Source organism: Euwallacea fornicatus, chromosome 2 (genome assembly GCF_040115645.1).
Source record: "Euwallacea fornicatus isolate EFF26 chromosome 2, ASM4011564v1, whole genome shotgun sequence".
NCBI classification, from domain to species: domain Eukaryota; kingdom Metazoa; phylum Arthropoda; class Insecta; order Coleoptera; family Curculionidae; genus Euwallacea; species Euwallacea fornicatus.
In genome coordinates this window covers 6,134,656-6,159,262 of record NC_089542.1, presented here as the reverse complement: position 1 = coordinate 6,159,262, position 24,607 = coordinate 6,134,656, and the positions used below count along the sequence as shown (strand labels likewise).

Genomic DNA, 24,607 nt, shown 5'->3' with positions numbered 1-24,607 from the left:
AAGCAGAGATTTAATATTGAGATCCAAATGTATTTAAAAGCTCAATTACTTTTTAGAAATAAAGAGATAATCTAATGGTGTGTCTTGGCTTATTTTTTTCTTTACCATCGCTTTTACATAAATTAACCACCAAGCAAAGTTGTTAAGATATCGATTTTTCGGTCCTAAGAGCCACTATATCACACTCTGGATAAATTTACCACTAAGGCAACTTGCATAAAAATGCAAAACGTCAATAATTTTTAATTATTCATGGAATCATCTTATAGACATAATTACCATTAGGAATATCAGGGCATCGATATTGACCTTAAAAATTTCAATTTTAATGCTTTTAGTGAACATTTCACCAGTAATTTTTGGAGGTTTGAAGAAATTTTTGTGATATAAAATTATATTTAATTATATTGGTGTATCGCTGTTTTTGTAGCCATTAATTTCATTTTGAATTTGAACGGTAAATTTATTCTAAAAGTTTTAATTTCCGTGGAAAAATACTTTCTACTCCTGTGTGATTTTGTTTACAGTTAAAGTGGAAAGTTCCCCAGTCTCGTGGGGCCTTACATATGTTTTTATAACCCCACGAATAACTTCTTTTACAAATATGTTTAATCCCACAAACAAAAAAACTAAAACATAAATAGCTAAGGCAACATTGGAAATGTGTACACCGGTTTTTGTAAAGTCTTACATATTTAAGGTACTCTTTAGTTTAACATAATTTACAATATTAATTCTTCATTAAAGGCAAAATCGCATGCGCACCAAATCAAAAGGGAAAACGCCACTAAAAGAAACGAGCCTTGAGGTGCACTTACCTTGCTGTGAGTAGACGATGGGGTAATCGGGGGGGTTTCAACTGCGATCGGCGACAAAGGACCGTCATTATTGGAGTTTGAGCAAGGAAGTCGTTGTTCTTGTACACTGGCTAACCTAGGTCAAAGCCCTTTGTAACAAGTTAGGGAAATAGGGAGGCAACTTACCTCTTCAAAGTGACTAGAGTTCCGGTTAACTTTTTGCACCTTCGAAGTGCGCTTTCGAGCCTTTCTGGCTCCTCTTTTAGGAATTTTTCTTCTCGTACCATTTTGTCCATTTCTGTTGTCAATAATGTCTTCATACTGTCTTGCAGTCCCGGAAACCTAGATTATCTTCCATGTAATAATGCAAGATTGGAGAGGTAAAGTGTTGTTTTTACCGAAGTTTCAAGTCGGCCACAGTTTTGGAGCTTTTGCTTAGAATTAGAGCCATATTCTCTACATCAGACATATTAACCCTGGTTTTCCTGTTGATAACATTGCCTCTCAGCTCTTCCACTGTAGACTCCAACTCGCTTAAATCCTTTTCCAATCGCAGCATTTCTTGTTTGTACAAGTCTTCTTCTCTTGTAAGACGCACTCGTTCTTGGTCCATACCTATAAAAAATGTTCGTGTCAAGTAGTGGCGGATCTCCAGGGTAAGAAGGCCTCGATGTAAAGAAAATTCATATGTGTGCACCACTGCGCCAAGTTCTCAATGTACAGGACGTCAGTAGCGTATCATAAAGTTTTCTTTTAAAATCCGTCACCATATGCTTTTGAAAAAGACATTTCTTGTTACCGAAAAAATTTCCATAATTCTGTGTTAACACCTAAAGAGTGTTGCTAAAATGAAAATTAACTTATTTTTATTAACGCTGTTTATAACTCAAACAAGCGACCCTGGGCGGAATTGCTTTTTATTTATTTTTTATTTGTGCATGTTCCAGAACACCCTGAAAGTCCGCCACTGATCTTAACTCTTAGATAAATGCCTCGAAAGGCAAGCGAGATATCGTCGTTTTCAACGATTTTCCATTAAGTTAATGCCATCCATTTGCAACCGAAATGGATGTTTGTTAGGTACACACATTTGCATCTGCATGCAGACGTTCCCACAGTTTATCCAGCAAATCTCTTGAATCTTTCCGACTTTAACGCATTTAAATTGTAAATTTCCAATTTTCAGAACTGCTTTAATATAGAATCTCACTTACCAGCTTGCCAGACTTGTTCTCCTCCAGCCAATAGCATAGCTCGAATTTTGATAAATGTGTCCCTGATGGTCTCCTTTACCGAATGCGCTTGCGCCTGCGACATGCGTCTCAAGTTTCGCATTTCCGCCCTCAGATCTTTCGCTTTTTTCTGCAACCCCCTTAGCTGGTTGTACATCTCAGGGGTGAGTTGCAGATCCCTGTATATTCGGCTGTCATACTGACCTGGAGACAAAGAGGCGGGTTTCGGGGGTGGTGCTGGTTTAAGTCTGTCTCGTTCTACAACACAAAAATGTCCACTCTTATGTTTTGACGATATAACAAAATTTGCTACAAGGGGGGCACTTATGAAGTGAGTAAGGGCGAGGGGGGTGAATAGTGACAAATGGGGGACTTACCCTGCGATGAGGTCCTGGGCAACGTGGACGATTTAATGGCCGGTTTTGTGGGTTTTTGGTCCGCTGATGTGGCAAAAAAACTCGGTTAGTTGCAAAAATAACACATCAAATCATGCAAATGTAGTTAAGAGGGTGAGTTACCTGCGTGTTGGGGGCTGTGCTGCTTGGGGGAGTTCATTTCCGGAGGCTCGTCGCTAAAGGAGACCGACTTCTCGAACGAAACGGACTTATCTAGAAAGCACACGATACATAATGATTTAGGCGAATGATTGATTATATGGCCGGTATTCATGAACAAGACAAAAGCTGATGAGTGTTTCATTCGATAACACCCCAACATGATGGAGTTTTGTGAGAAAGGTTGGCGATTCTGAGTTTTTAGTGGTGATTAAAAATGAGGAAAATTTCCTCAAGAAGGAGAATTAATGAATCTAAAAGATTTGTTACTGAATAGATTAGTCTTGGTGACGTTACCTATAAGATAACTTCCATATATTGACATGGAAATTTTCTTGTAGCAATCTTTCCAGGACTGATAACTGATTTAGAGGTACCGAGTGAAACCTAAAATATTAGGTAAGCAAGTACCTAAACAAAACAGAAAAGAAAAAATTCTGGACAACAAGAATCGATTATTCATAAATGTTTCTAAGAAAAATCAAAACTTTAAAGGCCAATATATCAAAGTCTTATGAACTCCCTATAGAAGTTACCAAGAGACTGTCCATGTTTCTCGTTGGCAAACTTCGAAATACTTTGATATAGAAGCACTAAAAATAGCTAACATATGCTGCTTTATATCCGTTGTATGTATACAGGGTGTATCATAATTAAAGAAACGTAACCGCATGATAGATTGTTTATAAAAAATATTTTTTACATACGGAGTCTGTGATTCAATTGTGTACAATTAATTATAAAAACACCCTGTAGATGAAACTATAAATGATGAGTACACAAGGTGTATTCTAAACTCGATGGTCTACTAGAAAAACATTAGAACAATTTCTATTCAAACACGTAGTAGTGAAAACTATCATCTTAATGGTCAGCAAATACACAAATAACTTACTTAACATATTTGTTTATTCAGAATTTTGTTTAGCCGACATTTCAATGACCATTCCGTTGCCTCATTTCCTAAATAAATTGTCTACAGGAAGCAAATCCGTTTTGGAATCGAAAATATGAAATTATGTTTAAACTGTTGGATAAGACGTTGTTTAATTAGCATTTCAAATTAATTTGGTACGACTCGTGAACAAATAGATCGTCTTAGTTTGTTTTCTAACCAGAACAGATTGAAGTATAAATAATGATAAAATTAGTTATTAATAAATACAAAGAAGTGAATCTCCCCATACAGTTAATTGGGCAAAACTTGATGGGAAGAGGCAAAACGTTCTCTTATACTTACATAAGAATCGTTTTAAAGTTGTACACCAGGAAACAATCAGAATATGCTCTGATTTGTTGCTATTTTCTAAACCAATACTCTGAAAGCAAGAATATCTGAAAAGCCTAGGCAATGGTCTGGCAACACTGTCACTAATATTTAAATAGGGATGCTTGCCTGGTTGCCTACACTCTAAACATTGGAAGGTTGATGTCAATTTTTCGATATTTCGGATATTGCCGGAGCATTTTAAAATTTGTCTGTAGATGATTTTATTTTTCCAAGTGAAGTAGATAACAAATTAGTTTGTTCTTGGGGAAGTCTTATAAAGAACTTTCTTTTAAACAGCATTAGCACATTTGAGCGTTAGAAGATAAAAGATTCCTGAACATTCTCGTAGTGTTTATACATTTTTTAAGGAATTTCAGTAATACATGAATTAATCCAATACAGACCTATGATATTTTAACTTCTACTTGAAATTTTTTTAAAAAGATCGCCCTATATACAGGGTGTTATTTGAATATGAGACTAACGTTCACGGGGTGGTACGTTGAGTGATTCTCAGACGAAAAATTTATATAAACATAGATCTGGTAATGCTTTGTTTTCAACATACTGGGCGGATATTTTGAAGAAAGCTTATTTTACAGCTGTTGTTCCTGTTAAAAGGAAACTTCCAAGTCAAGAACCACCCTGTATATTTGCCGGCGAAATAGAAATATGAAACAAAAACAAACGTGGGACATAATTGCAGAAAATAATTAACATATTTTAAACTTTGTGACACTAAACAAATTATAATTTGTGAAACAAAGACGAGGTCAAAAGCTATAATTACAAAATGGAGAACATCATTTGAAAACTGTAATTAGTAGTTTTAGTAACAAGGTCAGTAATTATCAAATAGGGCTGTTTGTGAGGTTTTTTGTAGGGGCGGGTATTGTTGCCAATTCTTCTCAATTCTTGTAAACTTCCTGAAGCTCTAACATTTTTTAGTAGGGTCTTGATTAAGCCGTTTGCTGTTCACCATCAAAAATTCGACCAGACACAAATTAAAAGGTTAATTTATCCGTACCATGCCTGTGGTATCTGAACGGTTACTTGCAATTTTTTTTATTGATCACTTTTTAATTACTTCAGTATAATCTGGGACAAATTGTTTGTCGCCTTATTAAGTTTTCTATGGAAACTTAAAGGAGAGGAGTAGAAAGAAAGTGGAGATAGAAAATAATTGAAGTTGAGCCTCTCTTAGTCTCCAATTAAACACATTTCTTTTGGTTTATTATTAAGTGGGGAAAATTCTCTGAAAGTTTTAGAAAATTTTCTGGCTTCTGACAATCCGCCATTAATAATGTAATACACATGTATGCCTGGTTGCCTGGATTATAAATTAGGGAATATAGAGTAACGATGAAAATGGAAAGTTTGTTCTAGCAGGAATAATTACTGCCATTAAAAGCAATCAGGTGAGTTTTAACATGTAATTGATAAAGTAAAATTAGAAGTTCATTATTGGATATTAATCTGCGTAATTATCTGATACATTGCCGTTTAAAATTACGTAAAACAGCCCGACCGGTTGCCTACATTTTAAGCAGAAAAATATAGGCCATTGCGGCCAGTTATCCATCTTTAGGACAAAACCTGAAAATAGTTAATAAGGTGCTTTCTTTTGCTGTGGCTACATACAGTGGATGTAAATACAGTAGTGCTGATAAAAAATACAATATTTGTGAGTTAATACGTGACAAGAAAATAACTAGAAACAAGTTTTGATACGAAATAAAAACCATCGAGTTTGGAACAAAATTCCTGAAATTTTCAGTATTCATAATGATGTAAAATATGTAAATTTTCCTACAAAATTTATACAAATTTACATTTAATATCAGACTTTCTATTAATACATACCACAACTAGGAGATCTTTTCTTTAATACAAACTAGTGATAGGCAATACTCATATGAGTGTAGTGTCTTTATCACAAGACTGTGATGAGTTCGAACTGGCAAAAAAAGGTTATAATAATATTTTCAATTTAGTATTAAGCCTTGCAAGAAACAACTTTCCAGTGAATTTTAATGCAGTTTGGCGATCTGTGACTCACATCTGTACATAGAATAGCTAATTATCAAAAATCACCCAGTACATTATTTTAAATGGAACTTTTTGTCATTGTCGGATTTCTCGTTAAGTTTTATGGTCGATTTATGTAAAGCGTTTTATGTTTAAAATTTTCCATTTCCGAGTTATACCGAAAAATGACAGTTGCAAGGTCTCACGGAAATCGGTATTACGCACTAACTGCAACACACTTTGGAATTGGTATTCTGGGACTCAAGGATGACCTAATAAGCTATATTATGATAAATTCCAATTTTACAAAAAGTGTTCTGCAAACCTGGGAACATGTCTCCAAAACTGCATGACTTCAAATTTCAATAACTTGCTTATGTCAAATGGGACACCCTATCCATAATCGGTCGAGGGAACCTTAATCATTTAATATTTGAATCAGAATGAAATTCTAGACTCGAAAATGTTTCAAGGTACAACTTGTCCCGTTTGAAATAAACAAGTTAATGAGATTAGAAGCAATAGAATCTCGGGGGCATGTTTCGGGGGTTGCGAAAGACTTTTTGTTAAATCGAAGCACGTCAAAAAAGGCGTATTAAGGGCTTTTTGAATTCCAGAACACCGAAAATCGAAATTCTAAATCTAAAAATTTGCAGCGTTTAGCGTATAATACCGATTTCTGTGGGATATTTCAACATTAAAAAAAAAAAAAAAAAAATTCCCATATAACTCGACAACGGTAAATTTTAGACATAGAGCATTTTACATAAACTTTCCCTAAAATTTAACCAGAAATCCAAAAATTACAAAAAAATCAGGGGAGTCTATTTAAAATACCGAAGTTAGAAGTTATTGCCGATAGAACCGAAAGTACTACCTTTTTGAAATTATTTAACTTGGATTCAAAATGATCGATTCTAGCCTGAAACTAAATTTCATTGGGCTACGATAGTGGGAAGTAAAAAATTTTCTAACGTGTTGTGTGGCTAACCTTATATATACGATGTTCAAATAAAAAGCATTTATTTCTTCATACTTCTTTATATGAAATAATTCCTGCTTAGAGCGAAAAATTGAATCATGCCTGATTGAAAGAATTGGGGAGTAACGTTTAGTACCTACGTAAATTGATGGGGCATGCATATGGGAGTCAATGGGGAGCTAAATATACAAATATACAAGACTCCAGGGTCATGCTTAGAATGGTTCCAACTTACGACAGCCACTTTTACCCAATTTGGGCGCTTTGCTGTCTGACCGCAGATACGAATCATCTGTCAAAAAACCACAAAACTGTCAAAAATTTCGCCTCACATTTGCCAATTCTTTTCGCTATAACGGACAAAACTTCGAAATTTGGACCCTCTATACATTATTCACAGTAAGATGTTACAGCCAAATTTCCAAGTACTTAAGACATGCAAAATGTATGGCAGATGAGATGAGGAAAATCATAAAAACACAGTGATAAATACAAACCTGGCAGTGAAGCTGAACTCGAGCTGGAGTTCTTATCGAACTCGTCTCCTGTTGGGTAGAAAAATGAATGATGACAGTTAGCAACGAAACACACACTATATACACACAAGGCTTGCGTTTAAATAAATAAATGAATGGATGACCATAAGGAAAAAATTTTCATGACTACTAAGTTCTAAAATGGCAACCCCTAATAATTCTCATCAAACTCGATCATACAACTAAAAAAGTGAGTAAGAAAAGTTCTCACCTCGATAACCATCTCTGCCTGGAATCTGTAAAGTACTGGGTTGCGTGAGTGCTTTCTGGACCAATCCTGTGAGATTCGCCAGTTGTCTTTCCATGTTTTCTACTCGTAACCTAAAAAAAATGTTAAACATATGATTTGTATTTTACAAAAACCGACCTGGTAGCGTCATAAGGTACTCCAGTGGGGGCGGGAAACCCCGGTCTAGGAGTAGTTCTCGAAGCGTTGCCAGGGGGCACTTTAACTCCGTAGAGAGAGTAGGAGTCATCCAACAATTCTGTATCGCTGTTACAATAATATTGTTACAATAGCCATGGAATATTCTTTGATCTATTGAGTCATACCTAACTTCTTCGTCTATGACTGGTGTTATAGATCCAGATCTAGTACCATATTGACTGTAGTAAGGATCTTCATACCTGGAGCCTCGTTCAGGGGACGACATATAGCCGTCTACATTAAGGACTCTACATTATTTTTTCCCATACTCAACTCTACATTCACCAATAAAAACACCAAACAAATCTACTGATACATCTGCAAACTACTTATTAAAAAGGTGTGAAATGGGAAAATTCATATACAGGGAGTCACACTCTCGATGGGAAATGAGTTAAGATTTTAGGGTATAAATGATAGTGTTCTACAATTTTTTTATTTTCTTATGAGTGCATAATTATTGAAGTTACGGTCATTGTTTTTATTGGATTGAAGTGCTTTTTTTGCCAAATTATACAGAATTCTTACAATGCTTAATATAGAGTATGTCACATTTAACTGGAATAAATTCGACATTTCGTTTCGCATTGGTTTTCTAAAGAAACAAAAAAATTCGGGTCCGTTTTTTTAGGTTTGATATTTTTCTGTAGTATCGAATTGAATTTTACACCCTATTTAAGGGTTGAAACTACTCTAAACTTTTTTTCTCAACAATAAAAATTTGTATTGTGGTAACAAATTAGAAAAGGCATAAAAAAGGAATTAAACCACAATAAGTAAATATTTTTTTTACTGTGAGTATTTTTAGAAATGTCCACTAGTTATTTCCTGGCATAGCCCTAACCTAAAATAAAATCCATTTATTTAATTACGTAGTGGTTCTGGAGTTATTTGTCGGATTTCGTGAGTTAGTTTTTGCCCCATTTCCTTTAAATTTTTGGGATTTCTCAATTAAACTTTAGTTTTTAGGTGACCTCAAACGAAAAAATCCAGAGGATCAAAATCCGGCGATCTAGGCGACCAATCAATTGTATTGCGTCATCTTATCCAACGGTTTGGAAATACTTCATCTAGATTTTGTCGAATATTATGGGCGTAATGGGGTGGAGCACCGTCCTGTTAAAACCACATTCGATCATCATGATGGTTTTCTGCATGATGAGGCAGTAAAGCAACGAACGTTGAAATAAGATCTTACCATAGAAAATCCAGATTTGTAGCCTCATTGAACTTTAGAAAACCAATACGAAACAATATAACGAAATTTTTCCAGTTAAATGTGCCACACTGTATAAAGTAAACCAGTGACGATCACAATAAAGTTTTCGATAAATATGAATGGCAAACAACTTCCTCTTTAACTTCTTTGCGATTTTGAGTTCTGTGCGAGTACGCCATTGATTTTTTCAAACTGTTTTAGAAAACTCGAGTTAAGATTATTCAATATTTTTAGAAACCAGTGGCGTATATGGAATCTTAGAACTTGCATACGGTTTCTAAATTCTAGTATAAACAAATCGAATTTTATTAAAAAAAAACATTCGTTTCTTTCATTATTTTTGGCCAAAACTCACAATCATCCGCCGAATGTGTGACACTCTGTGTAAAAACACAATGACAAAACGTTGCAGGGGTGCGTGTGATATTCAAAAACGCAAAAGAAACCCCAACATTATGGTCAGCTTTGAGACATAATGTACCGAAATGTAGATTTTTGAATTGGGAGTTGTTTTGAGGCTAAACACATTAAAGACCCACCTGGCACATAAAGGGGGTTGGTGGGCCTTTGGAAGGGGGCAAACCGGTCCGGGGGTCGGGGTGGACCATCGCTAGAGCCACGGCCTGCTCCGCTGCTATAAGCGCGTTGAGGTTTCGGGGGTGCACCTTTTCAATGCAAGAAAGGTTCTTTAATCGGCAGGATTCAACACTTTTTGTTCAACGGTTAAACACAATTTATTGCGTAATTATGTAATCGAACACGCGCTTTCTCTATCACAAATATGCATTAAATCCTGCCTTTAACAAACAAAATGGATGTAACAATACTGAAAAAATCGGTGATGAAACAAAACTGGGACTGTAACAAAACGTTGTTAACGGACAATACACGCTGGTACAGACAAGCCTTTGTACATTATCAGAAACGCCCAGTAGGTTTAATCCATTGGAATGGGTACCATGTAAATACACATTTTATTTACATCATACTTTACGTTACATGGTACCTTCCTCCTAATAATTAATTCATGCATTTCTCAAGACCAAAAGGACCTTACATCATGAGCGTGTAATAGCTGAATTCAGAGTTAGTTCAGAACAGAAATATTAGAAAAAATTCAGCTATTCACACACTCCATAGCATTAAAATGTGAAATATTCTTGCTACAAGTGATAAAAATGAGGCAAAACTGACCCGAGGGTAGCGGTTTGAGTCGTTCTGCGGGGAGATTGGGCACTGCAGGGGAGTACGTTCGTAAAAATGGGGCACCTCTGGGGAGGCTGCTGGTGGAACCCATGTAGTAAGGGGCTGCTTTGCCTCCAATCTGGAAAAAGAAGAATGAGTGGATATTGAAATATTGTAAACTTGTATATTCGTATACTAGTAACAATAATGTTCACTTTATTCCTCCCATTTTAACAATTTTAACTTTACATAAATTTGGTTCATAGCGCTATCACGAATTTATTTAATTTAATAAATTATAGAGATAGGACAAACTTCAAATGCGACCGTGCTACGTCACTATTTTTAATTCATGAATCTTTTTTTTTCTATTATTTGTGAATTGTTCGTTCGCCATTTTGAGAATTTTTAAACTTAAAAAGTATTTTTTCTAAGTTAAATATTTCAACGTTACTTCACCACGCAATTGCTTTTTATTCAAACTTTAATGTTCATTCCCTGTATTTAAATGTCTGTTTTGAATGTTAAACCTTTTTTATATTCATATTTCTTGTAATAATTTTCAAGTGTGATTTGTAGTGGCATCAAATGGGTCTGAAATGCGCCATCATCTCTTTATTTATGAATCCAGCAGGAACTGTTTCCTAAAACTAAGTTTCACTTTTTATTCATAATGCAGGAATAAATATTGAGTTTTAAATTTGTTGGTACCTAAGATTTATTTTAAAAGTGAATTAGAAAAAATAATTTTTTATAATATTTTTCAAGCACGATTTGTAATATTTGTCGTGGTGTAGCGATAAATTCTACTCTACCACGACACAGTGTTTTTGTTTATAAAGTTGCAAATTTTACTATTTAATCATAACATTTTGTATATTAATTCTCCAAAAACTAGTAAAATTTTGAGGAAAATTAGTTGCCTTCGGCGCCATTTGAATGATAAAATTTTCAAAAAAATATCAATTTTGTAACATTTTCAAAGTGCGATTTGTGCAAGTTTCAATTATGATAAATGCCTTACGACAAATTCTTTTAACTTATTAACCTAAAAATTTCACTATTTATTTAGAATATATCATGCTGAACTTTTGCTATTGAAGCCTCTTGTAAAAATGTTGCTTTTATTTATGCTTTTATGGAAAAATGAAGGTTCAAACAGCATCGTCAAGAATTCCATTATTTATAAAGTTATATTATATTTTGGGATACTGTAAAGCATGCAAAACACTATCAGTATACTTTTCTCGTTTGCAATGTAGTTTCGGTTGATGGTTTAAACGACTGGTGAGCTCTCGGAGATATCAACTGAATGCATAATGTTGCACTTCAATTGAATCAGTAACTTCAAATATTCTATTTATTGTATATTATTTGACGTTATGAAGCTATAAAATACTCGCAAATGAAAAATGTGTTTTCTACATTGATGTTGTTTAATGTTTTATAAATTGTCCTCATTTTTTTTCAAATCGTTTGTTACTGGAATTCCTTCTCTGGATTAATTAAAATATAATGAGAACAAAACTTCATGAAAAATTGTTCCAACTTTAACTTTTAAGGTAGGTGTCTTTTTGTGTTCAGATTTTTTTATTTCATGGGCTCATCAGGCATATTTGTGTAGAAAGTAGATAGACACAAATTATAAGCCTATTATCAATTTTTAGATCTTTACCTAAGGAATCATTTTCTGGAATTGTTTTGTATCGAACACAGTAGAACGAGAGGAACAAAGATGGAGATTTTTCTTTCTGGAGTTTCCCAAATGGCCACTGAATACAGGACTATGGTTTATCAGCGTCAGGAAATAGATGTACCAGTTTTGTTAGTAGCTTTGGCTATAGTCAATATATTACAAATTTTGTTCACTCATCATAACCCGAATTCAACCAATCAGTTATCTGCAGTAGGTCTTTTCGGAAACGCCCATCTGGATCGGATTGATCTGCGATGGTAGCCAGTCAGTGTGATTGGTCGAAAATCGACTAATCGCTATAAATTGGGTGTAGAATAATCTTTCGTAATTATGTGATTTTCCACGACGCATCCGCAAGTTCAATAAAAAATCACGTTTTCATATTCATGTTCATTTGAGGACTGAGTGATTGAGCATTTTCCCGAGTTCTTGGAGATATCAATTTTCCAATTTTTAGATACGTATGTATAATCTTTCGTTTTATACAGAGTGCTCCTAAATATTATGTACACATGGAAGGGGGTAGTCTCTAGCTTATTTCATAACTCAAATTTCATATAAACATAGATCTACAAACGCTTCGTTAGCTACGGGGTGTTCAGATGTCGGATATTTTTCAGTTTGTTTCGTATAGCTCCCGCAGTTTTTAATATATTTAACTACAATTTAGAAACTTATTTACTCTGTATGACTTATATTATTGGGAATCTTAAATAGTTTTTATAATCTACACGATGATATTTTTTCAGAAGTCACGTCGTTTTTCTCCCCTTGAACTTTATTGCAGTGCACCGTTAATAGATTCTAAAAGACAAAATTACTTTTTTACCTTGCTTAGAAACTTTTTAGTCTCTTGTTGTTTTTTCGTATCTGCATCGAGAAAAAAAAGTTTTTATGTAATTCTTCAAATCAAATCAAATTTTTTTGTAGAGAGACAGATATTTATTATAACTAAACCTGTGTTTTTAAGAATTTTGAAAGTTTATTTGAAATTGTCTGTTAAAAATTGAAGCGGGGAATATAAAAAACTGAAAATTTTCTGTAATTCAAACAACCTCTAGATAGGCAACGAAGCGTTTGCGAACTTATGTTTATATGAATTGTTAGTCATGAAGTAAGCTAAAGCATTACTGTCTTTTGTATGTCCAGATTATTAGTAACATTTACTAATTTTGAGTAACTTTACTTAAAAGTTTTTTGTAGATATTAATTGAGGATTTTTGCCAGATCAGAGGGGTTAAGCCACTTGTTGGACGAACGAAATAGGCAAACGAAGGTGATCTTGCGAGAGAAGGGTGTTCCTATTGTGCGCTCTAATTATTACTAATGAGTTTTATCACTTTTTTGAACTTTCAAGAAAATTGGCATGAACTGGTGCATTTGCATGTGAAATGAAGGATGTGCAAATTTGAAATAGTTGAAGCATTGCAAAGGTTTAACATTGATAAAAAGATTTATAGGTGGAGCATTCGATGTTATGGATGGAAGAAACTGTCGTTTCTTCCATTCTCGTCTTTATACATTTTTTGTTGTAATTATTTGATACTTGTGGATTAAAAAAAGAATAAATAAAGATGCTACAAGATTTTATAGGGGAAATTACAGTTACCTTGTTTGAAATTTGCAAGCTGAAGAACTAATTGAAATTAAACATTCGACATGCTGTTGGTTTGCAACATTGTAATCGCAAACCTTTCCTCGCAAATTGCAATATAGGAAGTTTTGCGTTTAAGTTTCACTTTGCAGTATTTTGCCAAATAATCTACAATAATTATTAACACGTGAATAACGCATTATATCCTACGCTCTAGTTATTTCCACTATTAAGCCCTCTAAAAGAAATAGTTGTACCTATTAATTACTATTATCTGAACTAATTACTGTTATAGACGATTCAGAGACTCATTTCTCTGAAAACCATTAAACCACGTTTTAATCAGGTGCCAAATCTAATGATTAATAAATTAAACTAGAACGCGATCATTATATTCTTAGATCTTGCAAAACATTTGCCCCAGAATGTCCAGCATTGAGGGCCTTTGACCCAATCACATGTCCAGTTCTAGAACACTATTAATTAGCCGCTTGATTGATTCAGGCCGAATTAGTGAAGTCCCACAATTGAACAGGTGGTCTTTTGAATTAATTATGATTCAATAGACAATCTAAAGTTTTGTAATACGTCTTCAAATGTGATTTCACTTATGTCTATTAACCACGAATTCTCAACCTGCCGACATTTGTAAATCAGGAGAAATTACGGTGTTTACAAAGCGTATCAAAAACTGTCTCACATCTCTCAAAAAGGGAAAAGTTCTAAGACATTGCGCGTTTTGAAAGGGAATGGTTCACCGGCCATGTGGCCACCTGATCAGTACTATCACCCATGTTTTGTGGGTAAAATTTCTTCAGCTTAAGATGGTTTAGTCCAAGAACCGCTTTGGTTTGGTCAAGAACGGGTTCTAGAGTGGCACCAAAGAGTGTTTTGGGGGGTAGGCATCGGAGATTGATAATGGCGACATTGAAATTTTGGATTGTAGTGCAGTGGTACCCGGTGACTTTACAAGTTGCAGATTGATTAGTTAGTAATTAGGTAAGTCGCGTGGTCTAATAGGTTTTCTCTTTGTGACAAAAACTTAATTTATTGAGGATAAATTGTTGGATTTTAAATTTCTACAGTTTGCAGTTAATTGTTCGTAAATTGTTCGTAAATTTTTCAAATTCACACATATACAAAATATATCCTATCATGGGAAGTAATACAATAATACCAACGACAAACTTTTTTCAAGGCTTAAAATACAGAATTATGGGATTTATTTTGTGGATGGAAATTGGAGATTGATAAGCAAAAATTACAAAAAAAGGTTCAAATTCCGTAAAAAAGGAATAATAAATGCCGACGCACATTCTGTACTGGAACATAACTCGGATGTTTTGCCATTATGTTCAATTAATTCACATAGCAGCAAGAAAAATATTAGAAACTCGAAAACGGGTGTTTCTGTTTTTTATAGAACAATGTACTTTAAATTTTAATGCACCAAAGTATATAATTTTGCTAAATGTTAACCCTCTTTGCCATACCATTGCCTTTCTTGAACTGATTTACAATATTTTTTAACCTGAACTGGTACCTTTGCATTTCAGTGGCCAATTATTAGTATGTCACATGTAAAATCAGGGTCGTATTCAAAATTATTTTAAAATGGTGCAAATATTCTTTAAAAAAATTAAGTAAGTACCTTATTTTCAATAATTTCTAAGAGTTCATATAAATATTTAGGTCATTCATTCTTCCTTAAATCAATAACAATTCTAAAAATCGGATTTAGGAAGTGATAATACTTAAAAATTTGTCACTGCTTTTTGAAGTTCGTTACGCCACTGATTACTTTGCAGTTTAATATCTGATATGAACCTCTCGCAATTGAATAGCCAAAAAGGCTTTTCAATATCGATAGAAATTAGTAAATTCTTCTGTAAAATTGTTAAGAACCGCAAGAGGAACAAATTAAAAAAGGAACTAAAACCATGCTAAAAATAATACTATTGGATTGTTGTATTGATGTTCTCTTTAAATAAGTTAGTAATGTTTAGTGCAAGCACATGTTTAATATGTCATTGAATTTTTACGCATTTTAAAAGCCCAATTACATAGTTATGTGTAAGTCAGTGCCATACCAAGAATAAAAAAAGGTTACCACAATTATTCTAAAAACTACGGTTATGAGATATATGATTTTCGGAAATTGTAACTATATTCCCAATTTTGTAACGCTAATGATTATTTCGCACCTCAGTGACGTGCAACAGTATACATGAAAAGTCAGGGCCATGCCAGAAATAAGTTGAAAAGGGCACTACAATTATGCTAAAAATCAAGTTTGGAGAATTTTGATGTTTGTGATAATATCAAAAATGCAAAATCCATGAGTAAGACATCTAAGTGTAGAACTAAATGGTTTTCAATCAGGAATAAGTTATAGAATGGATAATGAATTTCAAGTTGTATTGTAATCAAATCAAAGTGTAAGACTTGCTGTTAAATATGAATAATTTTTATATTAGGTGTTCGTTATATTCATGTTTTCAATGCACATTGTTATCAAAGAATATTAATTTAAAAAATGAAGTTTATTCTTATATTGATATTTATGAAAGTTTTTCTGCTCGGTGAATCGTCGAATCCTGTTTCTTATCTAAGTTTTACTTCGTGCTTTTTCTCGCAAATTTTCAATCCAAACATTGCTTATTCAATTCCGGAGAGGGCTGAATCGTTTTAGTTATGGTGCTGACGAACTTTGTCTTTTATAAACCAGAGAAATATTTCGCCAACAATAGCCTGGAAAGAACGTTAATCCTTCCTACATTTAACATTTAATATACAATTTTAAAGAAGCCGGTCCTGTGACCGATAAAAAAAAAGAAATCAACCTAGAATATTTGATGAGCTTACTCAAATCGAAGTTTTCGGACAATTTGCCCAAAATCTATCATTGTCTATCAGTCAAGCATCTGCTTTAACAAGACAATATAGAGCATCGTTCTGAAAAGTTCTAAAATTACCCAAATTTCATCGATACAAAATTCAACTTCATCAAGAATAGAATAAAACTGATTCAAATCGACGAATTTAATATTGCGATGTGATGCACGCTCTGATTACCAATCAGCCCCGACTACTGTTAAATGTTTGCTTCAGTGATAAGGGCGCATTTTATTTGATTAGTACTCTCATAAGGCACATTTGCAGAATCTGGAGTGATTAAAACCTTCACAAGAGAAAAAAACACTCAATATTCACAAAAACTGAATGTTTGGGCCGAGATCCTTGCAGATGCTATGACAGGAAGTTTATTTATTTATGGGAATTTGAATGGTGAAATCTACAGTGACCTTTTAGAAAATGCCGTTGAACTATCGATAATCCATGAATCGAAAAATTAGCAGGACGAAAATACCAAATTAGAAATGGACGAAAATTTCGTAAGATTTCACCGCCATGGGGCACCGCAACATGTTTTACCCCTTAGGCAGTGGTTGGATAACAATTACTCCGCAAGATAAACTGGAAGGAGAGGAGCGACAGACTGGCCCCCTAGGTTTCCTGATTTCACTCTCTTGGATTTTTTGTTTAGTGGTGTCACTTAAAATCCGTAATGTTCAAAATCCAACCAAAAACAATTGAAGAGTTAAACTAGCGAATAACATAACTGAGTGTCGTGCAATTCCTAAGGAAACTTTTGTCAATTTGCATCGAGAAAGTGAATATCATTTGTACACTTGTATGGAAAATAAAGAACATCTATTATAAAAAATTATTAATGAGCGACAAATCTTATGCTTTTATGTAATTACAACAAAACTTTTAATTAATTATCAGTTTCATTATTTATTTCTGATTAAAAATCATTTAATTCTACGTCCAGGACTCTTACTCATGGCTTTTGCACTGCCAGCATTATAGGATTAATTTGAGGGAGCCGTTCCAGAAACTTTAATACCATTGAAAAGCTTATTGAGAATACACTGCAGCGCAAAATGAATGCATAATTTTTAAAATTGAAAAATCTGCCTTCGAAAATATTTATAAGGCGCTCGCTAGTGGTGGAAAACTATTTCTCTATGACTCTTAAAACTTTTTCACAATTTTTTACATGTTTATTTATAGATTACTAACCATTCTTGGCAAAATATTGAAAACTGCTGTTCCCCCAACTTCGGCTTGAAGTTTGTATCCCTCTTTTAACTTCGCTTAAATGGTGTTTCTAGAGTTTTTTGTGAATTTAAAATTTTGTGCCTAAAGTTGGCCCTAAAGAAAATAACTTAAAAGGTCCCTGAGAGGAGAAATCTTTCGCTGGATGAATGTGCAGCTGCTGTGGCTCTCGCGGCAGTATCCATAAGGTCGAATCGCCCTACGATTTAGGGTGGTACAATTTACGGTTTCCAGAGCATTCGCGCAACTTCGGGATACTAGTAGTGGTCAAAGAAGACCAGGACGACAAAGGTTGAAAACAAATTACCATGATCGATTTTTGCGTTTGACATCTTAATGAAGTCGATTCATCACATGCAGTGCCCTGCAGCAGGAATTTTCTCGTTGATATGATTTTCGTATCAGTCACGACAGTGAGAAGAAGGTTGTCGGCAAGGACTATTATCCCCTACAGAGCTGCAACCGGTCCTTTATCGACCGTAGAACATACTCTTCGCAAGGGAGTCTCAGTTTTGCCTTTTTAGTGATGATCATTTTAGAAGAGTTTCGACTGGAGAACGGTCCACTCATTACAACATTGTTGATACTGTGAGCTACAAGGGTGGATGTGTTAAGATATGGAGAACCATTGGTATTGTAGGTCGCAGGGGTAGTTGTTCTACAGAACAGTGGTTTAACAGTTCACCAATACATAAGAGGAATTTTAGAACCCCATGTAGGGCCATATGCTCCATTTTCGGTGAGGAATTTTTATTAATGCACAATAACTCACGTCCACACGTGATACGAGTAATATTAAATTACTTCCAACGTGTGAAATTTCAAACATTGTATTGGCCAGTAAGAAGTCCTGATCTAAACACCATTGAGCATTTATGTGACATCATGGACCGGCAGATTCAAGCGTTGCAGGTTCTCCCTGGGGGCCTAAATGAGTTTTTCTTGAGGATCACAGGAATATTGGCTCAAATTAATTAAGCTGACATTAGAAACGTAATTACAAGCATGGCAAGGAGTCGTGAGGAAGTAATCAGAGCAAGAGGGAGTAATAAAACTTATTGAATATTCATTAGTTTGTACAAATTATACTGCATGACATAGAAAAAAGAACGTCCTGTAAAAATGATTTTATTTAAATAATTTTTAGTATGCATATTTGTAAATAGGTACAAAAAAAAACGATTAAATTTTCAGACATATTTGTCAATGCATTTATGAATTATCAGGAATTTAAAGGTTTTTTTACTGTAAAAATTGCAATAAAATATCAACAATATGACTAAAAAATATCATTTATTGGTCTATATTGTGCTTAGAAAGTGCTTCAAGATTAATTAAATATGCCTAGATATAGAATTCAGTGAAATTTTCATAAATTGAGTGAGTTTGAGAGAGGTCGAATAGTGAGTCTACAAGAAGCTGGTCGGTCATTTAGGGAAATCTCCACTACATTGAATCGTAGTGGAAACACCAGTGACATGTTATCAGGCATGGTTAAAAGAAAAATAAACAGGCAAAAGGAGAAGTACTGGATGATCCTGAAAAACTACAAAACGCCAAGAGCTTTGCCTTCGAATTATGGTCCTAAAAGATGGGTTCGTCTCGTCGAGGACGCTGGCAGATCACTGGTTGGCTGAGTATGTAAAACCCATTGGGATTCGAACCATTTATCGTCATATAAAAACTTTTCGACTAATTTCTTACCGTTCCAATCTTGTGTTACACCTCACCTCAAATCATTGTCAAAATCGACTGCAGTCGGCAGAAAACGGATACATTGGAATCTGGAAGGGGGTAATATCCTGTTTAGTGACGAATCCAAATTCTGTTTGGGTATGCATGATGGTCGGGCAAGAGTAAAAAGAAGACAGAGTGAAAGACGGGACACTTAGTTTACGATACAGAGGTATGTCCATCAGACTGTTGGGGTAATGGTTTGCATATGATAGCAGGTCACTTTTACTTTTCGTTAGAGGTCGTATGACAGCCTAATGGTTCATTTAAGAAATCCTGGAACCTCACCTCGTACTTCATCTGAAAACTCTTGTTAATCCAGTTTTCTCGCAAGACAATGCACTACCATATGCGACTAAGAGTGATTATGGATTTCTTTTAACAAAATGCAATTAATTTACTACCTTTGTCATCTCCATCTCCAGACCTCTCACCAATTGAACTTGTATGGGATATTGTAGGTAGAAGGTTAAATAATTTACCCCATCCCCCACCGACCCTAGCGGCGCTATATCATGCTGTCCAGTTCGCCTGAAATGAGATCTCCCAAGAGGACATCAATCACCTCATTAGATCCATGTTTAGACGCGTGCAGGAATGTATAAGACACTACGGAAACCGACAAATTGTTAATTTTTTTTGTTGGTTTTTAATCATAAAATTGATTACATTTTTCAATGAAGTATTTGTTTAAGCGCAAGAAACATGCTCACTAAAAATTATTTAAATAAAACCAGTTTTACAAGGTGTTCTCTTTTCTATGTCACGCAGTATAAGAAATAAATATAATATAGGTTTTAGGTACACCGTGTGTTAATTTAACTATACCCATTATTGATTCCGTTTAGATTCATTGAAAATCATGGTCATTCTTCATTAATGAACGTAAAATTTTTACTCTGAAATGGTAAAACGCGAACGAGTTTAAAATATGCGTTAATTTTGCGTTACAATGTACTTTCTGACGATATGTCGCAACCATGCGTGCTATTAAAAAAATATATTTGAGATAGCTGATGTGCATTTGGTAGAAGGTAGTGAGTTCATCATACCCTCAATCGTGTTCCCCATCATATTACGGAAGATATGTTTTTGGATTTTTCCATTCTCGGCATAATTTTCAAAAAGTATATTTGTAAAAAACCCATCCTATAATGGTTAAACGGGGTCATCGCAAATTAATGAGGAATCTCACATAACTAAAATCGGAAGCAGGTATTAATAAATGGACATCTATTTGAGTTGTTAATTACACTTTAACTAATATTTTGGGTCAAAACGGAGTCATACAGTTGAGAACTGGAAACTCAACACTGACTAAATTTCATATAATATTGCCAGTTCCACAAGTTCGTACATCTACAAATACAAATTTTATTACAAATTAATATCTGCTACACAACATCCTTAATTAAACGCCAAATTCAACGCTTAACAAGAGTTCCCCGTGACGCCAAACAACTCCTAAACATAATAATTCTACACAGCAGACGAGCTGCAAACTAGGAACTCAGTTACCACTATGCCATAGAAGAGAAATAATTGCACATGAAACTTCCTTATAATTAAGGTGAAGCTGGTTTTAGTTGCTTTGGAAACTTGATGTTCACGCAATTCTTCATGTCAATAAACTTTCGCAAATTAGCGGAGCAACCTTCAACAATCCTTATTGTAAGTTAAAAATGAGGTACACGCTACTCGAAAATTGATTTTAATGAAGGAGAAAAAGGAAAAAATATCGAAATGTGAATGGGGAATTGCATAAATTAAGTACACACCCTTCTATTTGTCGCCCTTTCTGATTTTTCTAAAACATATTTCAAGAATTTACCGAATTTAAAATTTAAAATTCTCAATAGCGAATGAGGGATATTTTTATATTCAATAAAGGATTAAATTTAATTATCAAATTTTAATTACAGGTACCATGTTATTGCATTCTACGCCTCTGTCCTACATCTTTCTCTTGTGGACGTGTTGTCTTCGAGAAGCTGCTTCAGTTATACCTTCGGAAGCGCATAAAAACAAAGTAAATGGGCATAATAATAAGGCATTGGTGCCCAAGGCATCTCTTACGCAAAAAGGATATATACAGGTAGTAATTTATCATGTTATTGCATTAATGATATAATTTAATTATTCCAGTTCTTGAAGTATGTGGTCGAAGTGCCGGAGATTGCAGAATACACATTTTGCATTTGGGTCAAGAGTTACAACTTCACTTTCAGCCATCCTTTGCTCTCATATTCAAGTAAGACATATTTATTTCCACGCAGAGCTGTCGAAGCTACTTAAGAAAAGACGTTTTTAGTAATTTTTATAATCTAAAATCAGAAATAAATTAAGGAACTCCCGTGAGAACCGTTGAAGAAATCAGATTTGAGAATCCCGCCAGAATGGCTTTTTTTTATCTGAAAGAGGGACGTTTACTGCAAATATTGTTCACGTAATTTTACCACTTTGGAAGCTTCAAATTGAGAATGGGGTATGGCGAAACCGGAGATGGCAGATACCAAAATATGACGATTGAACCCACCATACCTTACACCAAGGTTGCGTATTTCAGCATTACAGGGTGTTAAAGGTTGAAATTTTATTTTTAAATTAATTAATAATTTTTTGTGTTTTCATAGCATAAACACCAAAATTGGTTCACTTAGATTTTCTGACATACCAAGTAGGAATTTTGATCCAATTTTTACGTAGCTGCTAAAGGACGTTAGTTATAATCATCCCTTCGGTATGTTTGGTCACATTTTTTTATAAGCGCAGTGAACTTTAAATTTTATTCAACATAATGAAAAAGTGTCAATTTTCACTCAAAAAATAGATTCTCGGTTAATCCCGTTATCTCTCTCAGTTTGCAACATTTTTACCCCTAAGCTAATTCATGTCGTTTGGTTTCAAATTCTTAATTTATCTAAAAATTAAATATTTCAATCATTAAAAAAATTAAGTCGTTAATAAATGAAACATAAATCTTATTATAAAATTCATTTGAGCAAAAACATAAATTATATATTGTATTTTACTAAAAGAAAAGTCATTAAGCCTTGACATTTTTACTTTCAAAATTACAATTTTTACGTAAAAACAGCAACTGATTAAAAAATAGTGTAATTCCTTTACTATATATATGTGCTGCTGTTATTGCAATTATTAAGTAATGCGTTGCCATGCGAGTGAACAATACTCAACTACAAATGAGTATGCAATTGCCTTTATACTTCACCACATTGAGAAGCCCAATAGTTTAAGGTCTAGGCTTCTCGCGGATCATGAAAATTAATTTCAATATTTAACACCCTGTAATTTTGAAGCATACTACATGGTATATGGGATCCAATTGTCATATTTTGGTATGCCTTATCTCGGATTTTATCATGTTTCACTCTCAATGAATCGCCTAGTATCTACCTGTTTTTAACTCTTCTAAAACCGTTCTGTAACTTAAGAAACTTATTAGAAGAGCGTTTTTTTTTAATCAGAAAAAGAGTATTTTTTGTATATTTGTAATAAATTTTACTAAAAAAAATAAATTTCCCCCTTTTCGAATCCGCAAATTTTCAAATAAAATCATATTAAATTCTATAAAATTGTTGTAAAGCACTCCATAATACTGTAACTTCTGATTGTTTGCGGATACGTTTATGGCCTCGTATCATCTGAAAAATCATCGTATTTTCTATGTTTGATTCAATTTTCAATAATGAAACTTTGCTATCTTAAAATATTTTAATTGTCAAGGAAACCAAAGAGCTGAAAAACCTTTCGAGAAAAATTTGAAGGATTGCAACTTCTGATTCTAATAGGTTTACAGTGAATTGTTGATACAGGAGAACATAGTTTTAGCAATACTAAAATTTTCAATTGTGATATTTCCTTACTTTGAAATCCAAAAGTTTTCGAAGAATGTCAAGGATCTAATACACTTTTTGCCAAAAACCTCAGAAAACGGTAACTTCCAATTTCTTACTACTACTCCCACAGCGTCATCTATTACCTCAATGAGTGTAGTTTCTTTACGTTTATTACATTTTTTTTCTTTTAAGCCTCTAAATTTTCAAAAAAAAAACATTTGTGAAAATATTCAGAATAATGCAACTTTTGATTCTGGGTTAATACATCTGGGGCGTATTTCTATCTGAGGGAGCGGAGCTTTCTCTAAGCTTATGACAAATTTAATTAATTTCAATAGTTTTCTCTCTTTGATATTATCTAAAATATTTATATTAATTCAAATAAACGTTCACTTTCATTTTTTCAATTAAAGTAATGCGATAACCGACAGCTCTGTAGCTCTAATGTCTATTAGAGTTCTATAGAAGAAGCAACTTGCAGGACATGAACAAGATCGTTTTATTCGGGTCTGGATATCTCCTCACGGGTCTCACCTCAACTTAGAGCTACTCCAGGTGCCTGTATTCAGCATCCCGCTACATGCTCAAGAACATCAATGGTACCACATTTGCCAATCCTGGTCTGCCCCAAAAGCTGCATGGAGTGTTTTCCTGAATGGTCAACTTAGAGCTAATGGTCATCAACCCAAGGTACATTCTCCCTTCACAATATTCTGTTCTAATATTCGAATTATTTTCAGCTCCACAACATGAGAATACCTTCTCGGGGAGACTTGGTGGTAGGGCAGGAATATACAGACTTCGATAAAGGACTGGATGATGGAATAGAAGGAGAAATTTCCGGCTTTAATTTTGTTCTAGAATCTACTTTTCCTAGAGCTTCCGACCATTTATTCGCAATGGATAATTTAATTCAAAAGCGCAGCATGCTTTGGAAGAAACATCTGGATTCAATGTTACATCAAATGCCCTTGGGGTTGATTTTAGTACAGCTTGGCAGGGATTGTGAGTACCTTAGAGGGGCTCCTTTGAAAGGAAAAAAGGTGTTAATCAATTGGACTAAAACCGAGGTGCGCGTGTTCGGTGGTGCCATTTTAAAGACAGTTTCCAGGTTTTGCTGATGAGCATATCACACAAAATGAGTATTACTAGTCATGTGATTGAATTTGCATTTTAATAAAGGTATATTTTTTTCAAATTCGTTTCAGCATCAACGGTTGTTGGGAAAAAACCCAACATAAATCAGCGGCATCGCTGGGCTCTAATTAGGCCCTAAAGACGTTGAGACAATCCCAATACACATTTGCTGCATCGCGCCCTACGATGCAGCACTTACCCCTACATGCCTAAACCCGGCCACGGTGATGG

General features: G+C 34.2%; 2 protein-coding genes across 14 annotated transcripts in view; one reads left to right on the top strand and one right to left on the bottom strand.

Moving 5' to 3' along the window:
* Window positions 1-24,607, bottom strand: part of LOC136345809 (coiled-coil domain-containing protein AGAP005037) — a 119,465-nt gene that overhangs the window by 8,675 nt on the left and 86,183 nt on the right. For 8 of the 13 annotated variants that reach the window (XM_066294434.1, XM_066294451.1, XM_066294478.1 and 5 more), the window contains 13 exons: window positions 10,240-10,369; window positions 9,585-9,710; window positions 7,952-8,060; window positions 7,767-7,892; window positions 7,611-7,720; window positions 7,361-7,408; window positions 7,099-7,155; window positions 2,548-2,637; window positions 2,407-2,469; window positions 2,012-2,287; window positions 1,196-1,412; window positions 984-1,139; window positions 819-933 (listed from right to left, as the gene is read on the bottom strand). In XM_066294434.1, the coding sequence (XP_066150531.1) occupies window positions 819-933; window positions 984-1,139; window positions 1,196-1,412; window positions 2,012-2,287; window positions 2,407-2,469; window positions 2,548-2,637; window positions 7,099-7,155; window positions 7,361-7,408; window positions 7,611-7,720; window positions 7,767-7,892; window positions 7,952-8,060; window positions 9,585-9,710; window positions 10,240-10,369 (1,623 nt within the window). The remainder of the gene's footprint in view (window positions 1-818; window positions 934-983; window positions 1,140-1,195; window positions 1,413-2,011; window positions 2,288-2,406; window positions 2,470-2,547; window positions 2,638-7,098; window positions 7,156-7,360; window positions 7,409-7,610; window positions 7,721-7,766; window positions 7,893-7,951; window positions 8,061-9,584; window positions 9,711-10,239; window positions 10,370-24,607) is intronic. The other 5 variants (XM_066294487.1, XM_066294470.1, XM_066294514.1 and 2 more) reach the window with 5 other exon arrangements.
* LOC136345933 (neuronal pentraxin receptor-like) lies at window positions 14,323-24,452 on the top strand. Its single transcript, XM_066294645.1, has 5 exons — window positions 14,323-14,519; window positions 21,302-21,474; window positions 21,525-21,630; window positions 23,721-23,929; window positions 23,980-24,452. The coding sequence occupies exons 2-5, from the start codon at window positions 21,307-21,309 to the stop codon at window positions 24,358-24,360; spliced, it is 864 nt and encodes a 287-aa protein (XP_066150742.1). The 5' UTR covers window positions 14,323-14,519; window positions 21,302-21,306; the 3' UTR covers window positions 24,361-24,452.

Bases quoted from the DNA above. Each gene is read 5' to 3' on its own strand.
- LOC136345933 (XM_066294645.1), top strand. From the start codon at position 21,307: ATGTTATTGCATTCTACGCCTCTGTCCTACATCTTTCTCTTGTGGACG. The intron at 21,475-21,524 runs GTAGTAATTTAT...TAATTATTCCAG, and splicing joins CGCAAAAAGGATATATACAG to TTCTTGAAGTATGTGGTCGA. The intron at 23,930-23,979 runs GTACATTCTCCC...AATTATTTTCAG, and splicing joins CTAATGGTCATCAACCCAAG to CTCCACAACATGAGAATACC.